This window comes from Lethenteron reissneri, chromosome 69 (genome assembly GCF_015708825.2).
Source record: "Lethenteron reissneri isolate LAM-NWPU_2019-01 chromosome 69, ASM1570882v1, whole genome shotgun sequence".
In the NCBI taxonomy this organism is placed as follows: Eukaryota; Metazoa; Chordata; class Hyperoartia; order Petromyzontiformes; family Petromyzontidae; genus Lethenteron; species Lethenteron reissneri.
Window position 1 is genome coordinate 6991367 of NC_083847.1, and position 9199 is coordinate 7000565.

The window sequence follows — 9199 nt, forward strand, 5'->3', positions numbered from 1 at the left end:
GTCCACCACCTCCACCACCACCTCTCCCCATCTCCCTCTCCACACCTCCTCCCCCACCACCACCTCCTCCCATCTCCCTCCTTGTCCACCACCACCTCCACCACCTCCTTCTCCCCATCTCCCTCAACCTCCTCCACCACCTGCTCCTCCTCCCCATCTCCCTCTTCCACCACCTCCTCCACCTCCTCCTCCTCCTCCCCATCTCCCTCCTCGTCCACCTCCTCCACCTCCTCCTCCCCATCTCCCACCACCTCCTCCTCCTCCTCCTCCTCCACCACCACCTCCTCCACCTCCTCCTCCCCCTCTCCCACCACCACCTCCACCACCTCCTCCTCCTCCCCATCTCCCTCCTCCACCACCTCCACCTCCACCACCTCCTCCTCCTCCCCATCTCCCTCCTTGTCCACCACCACCACCTCCTCCTCCTCCCCATCTTCCCCCTCTCCCACCACCACCTCCACCACCACCTCCTCCTCCCCATCTCCCTCCTCCACCACCTCCACCACCTCCTCCTCCCCATCTCCCTCCTCCTCCACCTCCTCCTCCACCACCTCCTCCTCCTCCCCATCTCCCCCCTCCTCCACCACCTCCACCACCACCTCCTCCTTCCCATCTCCCCCCACCACCACCTCCACCTCCTCCTCCTCCCCATCTCCCTCCACCACCACCTCCTCCTCCCCATCTCCCTCCTTGTCCACCACCACCTCTACCTCCTCCCCATCTTCCCCAGGCTCAACTCCTCCCCCTCCTCGGGCCGCGTCCTTCGCTTCGACTCCTTCGTTCCCTCCTCCTCCTCCCCCTCCCCTCCCACCGTGGGGGGGGAGGGCGAGGAGGTGGTGGTGGGGGGTGAGGAAGAGGAGGGACAGGAGGGACAGGAGGAGGAGGGGGCCCATCAGTGCCGCGCGGACCCGCTGGTGGCCCAGGCCTCGCCCGACTTCCAGGCCTTGCCGTGGGCCTACCGGCAGCACCTCCTCTACCGCCACTGCCGACACTTCCCGCTTCGCATCGACCAGCCGGAGGCCTGCGCCGGGACACACGGCGGTGAGAACGCGGCGGGGGCCTGGGACACGCGACGGCTATGACGACGGTCGCTATGATGGTCGCTATGACGACGGCTGTGATGGTCGCTATGACGACGGCTATGACGACGGTCGCTATGACGACGGCTGTGACACACGACAGCTGTGACGACGGCTATGACGACGGCTATGATGGTCGCTATGACGACGCCTATGACGGTCGCTATGACGACAGCTGTGACGACGGCTGTGATACACGCCGGCTATGACGAGGGCTATGACGAGGGCTATGATGACGGCTATGACGGTGACTATGACGAGGGCTATGATGACGGCTATGACGGTGGCTATGACGAGGGCTATGATGGTCGCTATGACGACGGCTGTGACACATGCCGCCTTTGACGAGGGCTATGATGGTCACTATGTCGACAGCTGTGAACACGCCGCCTATGACGGTCGCTATGACAACGGCTGTGAACACGCCGCCTATGACGGTCGCTATGACGACGGCTGTGAACACGCCGATGCTCACAACAACGAGCGGAGCGTCGGGCGGCTAAAACACAGCAAGTTGGCACAGTAGGGGGCACAGGTGGTGCATCAGCCAGTCGTCTCAGTCAGTCGACCCGTGGCACCTGGGTCTGCCCCGTGACCTCCTGCCAGCCGGCATTCGACACTTCTCATGGCCTTAACGTGCACATAGCCTGGCACAAGCACCGTGGTGACGTCACCGCCACTTAGTGGTGAATGGCGGTTGTTGTTGTTGTGTATGTGTCTGTACTTTCACTTGCCCCAACAGTCTAGTTAAGGCTATACGGGGGATATATGTCTTTGAATTATCTGACCAACTGGTCCTGGGCCTCTAGGACCGATTTGTCCAGATAATAATCGTCACCATTGGCGTCCGAGTTGTTGCTGGCCATGAACGGGAATCGACCTCGGGCCTCCACCGGGTTTGTAGCGCGCAGCGCGGCGTGCTAACCGCTGCACCACCGCTCCCCACTCCTTTCTCCCAGCTCCCTACCTCCTCCTCGCCATCAAGTCCCGTGTCCAGGACTTTGGCCATCGCGAGTTGGTGCGGCAGACTTGGGGAGCCGGTGGCGATCACCGAGTGCGCCGCGTGTTCCTGCTGGGAACGCTGCCCGACTCCGTCAACGCCACCTTCTGGGACGAGTTCCTGAGGCACGAGAGCAGCGCCTACGGTGACCTCCTCCAGTGGGGCTTCCACGACACCTTCCTCAACCTCACCCTCAAGGTGTGGGACCACTCACAAAAAACTATTACAAACTAAACTAACATTTATGAGACTCGTCTTCTTCTTGGTTCTTTCGGTAAAGTCGTCGCGTAGAAGGGAAATAATAAAAGAATAAAAATCTAACGTGATAAAATCATTCTCACGACGTTTCGGCTGCAACGCAAGCTAGCCGTCCTCAGGTGAAGAACATGTCTGTCGGGGAGACAGAGTCTGGATGAGAAAGAACCAAGAAGTTTGAATCCCTGCAGTCACGAAAGCTTTAAATCGAAATTTATGAGACTGTTGTTTTTTTCTGTTGCCAGTATCAAAGTATGAAAAAGACGAATAGGTTTTACCCTTTTCTGCCAATAAAACGGGAGTTGTGTTAAGATGTCCAAATGCCATGTCTGCATTAACCACACGTACTTGTGGCAAAACATTCCAACAAACATGCTCTAGTTTTCTCCTTCATCCACAGCTCCCTCCTTCATCCAAAGCTCTCTCCTTCATCCACAGCTCTCTCCCCTTCATCCACAGCTCCCTCCTTCATCCACAGCTCGCTCCTTCATTCACAGCTCCCTCCTTCATTCACAGCTCGCTCCTTCATCCACAGCTCCCTCCTTCATCCACAGCTCTCTCCTTCATCCACAGCTCTCTCCTTCATCCACAGCTCTCTCTCCTTCATCCACAGCTCTCTCCTTCAGCCACAGCTCTCTCTTCTTCATCCACAGCTCTCTTCTTCACTCACAGCTCCCTCCTTCATCCACAGCTCTCTCTCCTTCATCCACAGCTCCCTCCTTCATCCAACGCTCTGTCCTTAATCCACAGCTCTCTCCTTCACCCTAAACTCTCTCCGTCATCTACAGCTCGCTCCTTCATCCACAGCTCGCTCCTTCATCCAACGCTCTGTCCTTAATCCACAGCTCTGTCCTTAATCCACAGCTCTCTCCTTCATTCACAGCTCTCTCCTTCACCCTAAACTCTCTCCATCATCTACAGCTCCCTCTTTCATCCACAGCTCTCTCCTTCACCCTAAACTCTCTCCGTCATCTACAGCTCGCTCCTTCATCCACAGCTCGCTCCTTCATCCAACGCTCTGTCCTTAATCCACAGCTCTGTCCTTAATCCACAGCTCTCTCCTTCATTCACAGCTCTCTCCTTCACCCTAAACTCTCTCCATCATCTACAGCTCCCTCTTTCATCCACAGCTCTCTCCTTCATCCGCAGCTCCCTCCTTTGGTATTATTTACCATTACTATTAAAACACCTCCACGACCACCAAACAACCCCGATTTGTCCGCGTGCTCTCCCGCACCCGCTCACGCGCTCATCCTCTCCACTCCGGTGGTCGTCCCGCCGCCTCCCGCTGTGCCGGCAGGAGACCAGCTTTCTCCGCTGGTTCCACGAGCACTGCCCGCGCGCCTCCTTCGTGCTGCAGTGTGACGCCGACATGCTCGTGAGCGTCCCCAACGCCCTCGCGTTCCTGCGCGGCCCCGACCTCGACCCCGACGACCACCTCTTCGCCGGCGACCTCATCGTGGACGCCCGGCCCATACGCGACCCGCGCAGCAAATACTTCATCCCGGACTCGCTGTACGGCGCCGACCGCTACCCGCCGTACGCGGGCGGTGGAGCCTTCCTGGTGTCGCGGCGGACCGCGCTGGCGCTCCGGCGAGCCTCCGACGCGGTGGCTCCGTTCCCCATCGACGACGTCTTCCTGGGCATGTGCCTCCTGCAGCTCGGGGTCACTCCCCAGGCCCACGCCGGCTTCAGGACTCTAGGCCTCGACCGCCCCGCGGGGCGCAAGGCCGCGGCGGCGGCGGGCGGAGGAGGAGGAGGCCTGTGGGCCGCGAGAGGTGGCGGGGTGGCGAAGGTGGCGAGGTGTTTGCTGAGGGACCTGGTGGCCGTGCACGGACTCACGCCCGCCCAGGTGTGGCTGGCGCACCGATTGGTGGGGACGACGGGCGGCTGCGGGAGGAGGGCTTCGTCCGCGGTGAGGGTGGTCAGGCCGGGGCGGTGGTGGAGGAAGGACTAGAGGGGTAGGGGGGGGTGAGGGTGGTCAAGCCGGGGCGGTGGTGGAGGAAGGACTAGAGGGGTAGGGGGGGGTGAGGGTGGTCAAGCCGGGGCGGTGGTGGACGAAGGACTAGAGGGGAGGGGGGGGTGACGTGTGTGGGGGTGAGGGTGGGGTGTTGTTAGGGGAGCGGCAGTGTAGCGGTTTTCGCTACGAACCTGGTGAATCGGTCCTGGGCCTCCCCTGGGTCGACTCGGCCTCAAATGAATGTCTGGTGGTGTTGCGTAACCACATTGCCACTAGAGAACCCTCTCCCTCGTGTGCCGTTCTGGCCTTAATTGGTGCTCGCTAACAGCACTTGCCCCAACAGTCTGTTCAGGCTATACGGGGGGGGGGGGGGGTGTAGCGTGCGTGGTGGGGGTGGTGTGCGTGTTGTGGGGTGTGTAGTGTGTGTGTGGGGAGCGGTGGCGCAGTGGTTAGCGCTACGCTGCGCTACGAACCCGGCGACCCGAGTTCGATTCCTGCTCACGGCCAATGCCGGTGACGATTATCTGAACCGGTCATGGGCTTCCCCTAGGTCGACTCAGCCTCAAATGTAAAAATCGCCATTGGTGAGGCAAAGGCGGTCGGGCGTGGTGCTGGCCACCCACCCCCTCGTGTGCCGTGCCGGCCTTCATAGGTGCTCGCTAACAGCACTTGCCCCAACAGTCTGTTAAGGCTACACGGGGGATCTTTGTCTTTGTAGTGTGTGTGTAGTGAGCGTAGTGGGTGTGGTGGGTGTCGTGTGTGTGGTGTGTGTGGTGGGTGTGGTGTGTGTGGTGTGTGTTGTGGGTGTGGTGGGTGTGGTGTGTGTGGTGGGTGTTGTGGGTGTGGTGTGTGTTGTGGGTGTTGTGTGTGTGGTGTGTGTAGTGTGGGTGGTGGGTGTTGTGGGTGTAGTGTGTGTGTGGTGTGTGTGGTGTGTGTGTTGGGTGTGTGTTGTGGTTGTGGTGTGTGTGGTGTGTGTTGTGTGTGTGGTGTGTGTGTGTGGTGTGTGTGGTGTGTGTGGTGTGTGTGGTGTGTGTGTGTGGTGTGTGTGGTGTGTGTGTGGTGTGTGTGGTGTGTGTGGTATGTGTGTGGTGTGTGTGTGTGGTGTGTGTGGTGTGTGTTGGGTGTGGTGTGTGTGGTGTGTGTGGTGGGTGTTGCTTTGTGAGCTAACTGCACGTGGCTGCTGTATCTGCCGCGTGGTTTGTTTTTCGATTTGCTGTACCGTCCCATCCGAGCGATATAAATGAGTTTATTCATAACATCGAGTCGCTTGCCATGTGTCTGTGTGTCTGTGTGTGTGTCTGTGTGTGTGTGTTAGTGTGTGTCTGTCTGTGTGTCTGTCTGTGTGTGTCTGTGTGTGTGTTAGTGTGTGTTAGTGTGTGATAGTGTGTGTTAGTGTGTGTCTGTCTGTGTGTCTGTCTATGTGTGTGTCTGTGTGTGTTAGTGTGTGTCTGTGTGTTGTAGTGTGTGTCTGTATGTCTGTCTGCGTGTGTTAGTGTGTGTCTGTGTGTGTTAGTGTGTGTCTGTGTGTGTTAGTTGGTGTCTGTGTGTGTGTCTGTGTGTGTTAGTGTGTGTGTGTGTGTCTGTCTGTGTGTGTGTGTTAGTGTGTGTCTGTCTGTGTGTGTTAGTGTGTGTCTGTGTGTGTTAGTGTGTGTCTGTCTGTGTGTTTGTGTGTGATAGTGTGTGTTAGTGTGTGTCTGTGTGTGTGTGATAGTGTGTGTCTGTGTGTCTGTCTGTGTGTGTTAGTGTGTGTCTGTGTGTGTTAGTGTGTGTCTGTGTGTGTTAGTGTGTGTTAGTGTGTGTCTGTGTGTGTGTCTGTCTGTCTACCAAGTCCGTAGCCAATGGAGTCAACATTGGGGGGGACCAAATCTTCCAGAGTGTCTGGGGGTCACAACCCAGAAAAATATCTACATTTTAAAACTCATTTCCTGCCTAAAATATAAAAAAAATCACTAACACATGGGATGGGCTTTTTATTTATTTTTTACAATAATGTCTGATACTGTATTGTATTACACTGCACTGTTTTTACTTTTCACCATATCTTGTTTCATTGTATGTAATGGCAGAGATTAGAGATTACTAAAGTACAACCAATAACCACAATCATATAAACTCCGGCATTGTCACACCAGCGATGTCGTTCACCAGGTGAATGAGCTCCCCCCCTACTCCACCCCCCTACTCCACCCCCCCCCTACTCCACCCCCCCCCTACTCCACCCCCCCACTCCACCCCCCCTACTCCACCCCCCCCACTCCACCCCCCCCACTCCACCCCCCTACTCCACCCCCCTACTCCACCCCCCTACTCCACCCCCCCTACTCCACCCCCCCACTCCACCCCCCCTACTCCACCCCCCCCCACTCCACCCCCCTACTCCACCCCCCCTACTCCACCCCCCCTACTCCACCCCCCCCTCCCCCCTCCACTGGCCCCTCCCCCCTCCACTGGCTCCTCCCCCCTCCACTGGCTCCTCCCCCCTCCACTGGCTCCGCCCCCCTCCACTGGCTCCGCCCCCCTCCACTGGCTCCGCCCCCCTCCACTGGCTCCTCCCCCCTCCACTGGCTCCGCCCCCCTCCACTGGCTCCTCCCCCCTCCACTGGCTCCTCCCCCCTCCACTGGCCCCTCCCCCCTCCACTGGCTCCTCCCCCCTCCACTGGCTCCTCCCCCCTCCACTGGCCCCTCCCCCCTCCACTGGCTCCTCCCCCCTCCCCTGGCTCCTCCCCCCTCCACTGGCCCCTCCCCCCTCCACTGGCTCCTCCCCCCTCCACTGGCTCCTCCCCCCTCCACTGGCTCCGCCCCCCTCCACTGGCTCCTCCCCCCTCCACTGGCTCCTCCCCCCTCCACTGGCTCCTCCCCCCTCCACTGGCTCCTCCCCCCTCCACTGGCTCCTCCCCCCTCCACTGGCTCCTCCCCCCTCCACTGGCTCCTCCCCCCTGCTGCTGCCTTATATATTTATTTCTTGCTGTGGCTGTCCCACCTGATGACGTAGGCTTGTGTTGCTTCGGAAACGGCGTGATTTAATTTAGTTATTTTTTTATTTTATTATTATAATTAATTTAATTATAATTATATTGTTATTTTTATTTTGTTATTATTATTGTTATTATTAGTTATTGTTGTTATTTTATTATTATAAGTAATTTAATTATTATTTTATTGTTATTTTTATTTTCTTATTATTTTTTCTTATTATTTATTATTGTTATTTTATTTTATTATTATTATTTTATTTATTATTTTATAGTTATTTTTATTTTCTTATTATTATTTTTATTATTATATTCTCAGTATTTTTTTTGTTATTTTTTTTTTCACCTCCGTGACTTTACCGAAAGAACCAAAGCGTTACGCGTTGCGCAGCCTCGGTGACGTCATAGACGCAAACCTCGCCCCCGGTGACGTCACTAGCCACCGTGTCTGAGGTGACGTCACTAACACACCTCCGTGACGTCACCACCACGCCTCTTCGTTGTCTCTGTCCCCATGACGTAATTCTTATAAACTTCCAGAAGTTTCTTCCGGTGGCGGAATATATCTTCCAATTTCGGTAGACCGTTTACGAACAGCCGGTAGACATCTTCCGGTGACAGCAACCATCTTCCAATTTCGGTAGACGGTTTACGAAGAGCCGGTAGACATCTTCCGGTGGCAGCAACCATCTTCCAATTCCGGTAGACGGTTTACGAACGGCCGGTAGACATCTTCCGGTGGCAGCAACCATCTTCCAATTTCGGTAGACGGTTTACGAACGGCCGGTAGACATCTTCCGGTGGCAGGAACCATCTTCCAATTTCGGTAGACGGTTTACGAACGGCCGGTAGACATCTTCCGGTGGCAGCAACCATCTTTCGATTTCGGTAGACGGTTTACGAACAGCCGGTAGACATCTTCCGGTGGCAGCAACCATCTTCCAATTTCGGTAGACGGTTTACGAACGGCCGGTAGACATCTTCCGGTGGCAGCAACCATCTTCCGATTTCGGTAGACGGTTTACGAACGGCCGGTAGACATCTTCCGGTGGCAGCAACCATCTTCCGATTTCGGTAGACGGTTTACGAACGGCCGGTAGACATCTTCCGGTGGCAGCAACCATCTTCCGATTTCGGTAGACGGTTTACGAACGGCCGGTAGACATCTTCCGGTGGCAGCAACCATCTTCCGATTTCGGTAGACGGTTTACGAACAGCCGGTAGACATCTTCCGGTGGCAGCAACCATCTTCCGATTTCGGTAGACGGTTTACGAACGGCCGGTAGACATCTTCCTATTCCGGTAGATTTGGCGCGTACGTCCAGAGGACGTCTCTCCCGTGACGGTTGAAGGTTCACGAACGTCCATTGGACGTTGGTGGGGGGAGGGGAGGTGGGGGTTGGGGGGCGGGGTTTGGGGGGTGGGGGGGGTGGTGGCATTTAAAGGGACCGTGCAGAGGTCGTGTCGAGTAGAGGTCGTGTTGGGAGTGAGTGGGTGAGCTGGTGGGTGAGCTGGTGGGTGAGTTGGTGGGTGAGTTGGTGAGTGGGTGAGCTGGTGAGTGAGCTGGTGAGTGGGTGAGTGAGCTGGTGAGTGAGCTGGTGGGTGAGCTGGTGGGTGAGCTGGTTGGTGAGTGAGTGAGTGGGTGAGCTGGTGGGTGAGTTGGTGGGCGAGCTGGTGGGTGAGCTGGTGGGTGAGCTGGTGGGTGAGTGAGTTGGTGAGTGAGTTGGTGAGCTGGTGGGTGAGCTGGTGAGTGAGCTGGTGGGTGAGTGAGCTGGTGGGTGAGTTGGTGGGTGAGTGGCCGAGATGGCGGCAGCTGCAGGCTCCTGGGTTCGGTTCCTGGACGGAGTGGGCCGGGTCCTGCCCCGCAAGCTTCAGCCGGTGTGGAACCATGAGGCGGGTGAGTGTCTGGGGTGGAGGGGCAGAGACAGACAGA

The 9199-nt window shown here is 57.0% G+C and overlaps 1 protein-coding gene and 1 pseudogene across 1 annotated transcript in view; both read left to right on the top strand.

Moving 5' to 3' along the window:
* Positions 1-4291, top strand: part of LOC133360674 (N-acetyllactosaminide beta-1,3-N-acetylglucosaminyltransferase 3-like) — a 12340-nt gene extending 8049 nt beyond the window's left edge. Inside the window, exons 2-4 of the mRNA XM_061579467.1 lie at positions 731-1041; positions 2039-2277; positions 3635-4291. Of these exons, the coding sequence (XP_061435451.1) occupies positions 731-1041; positions 2039-2277; positions 3635-4291 (1207 nt within the window). The remainder of the gene's footprint in view (positions 1-730; positions 1042-2038; positions 2278-3634) is intronic.
* A 4778-nt stretch (positions 4292-9069) lies between these two features.
* Positions 9070-9199, top strand: part of LOC133360675 (zinc finger protein 180-like) — a 12550-nt pseudogene continuing 12420 nt past the window's right edge.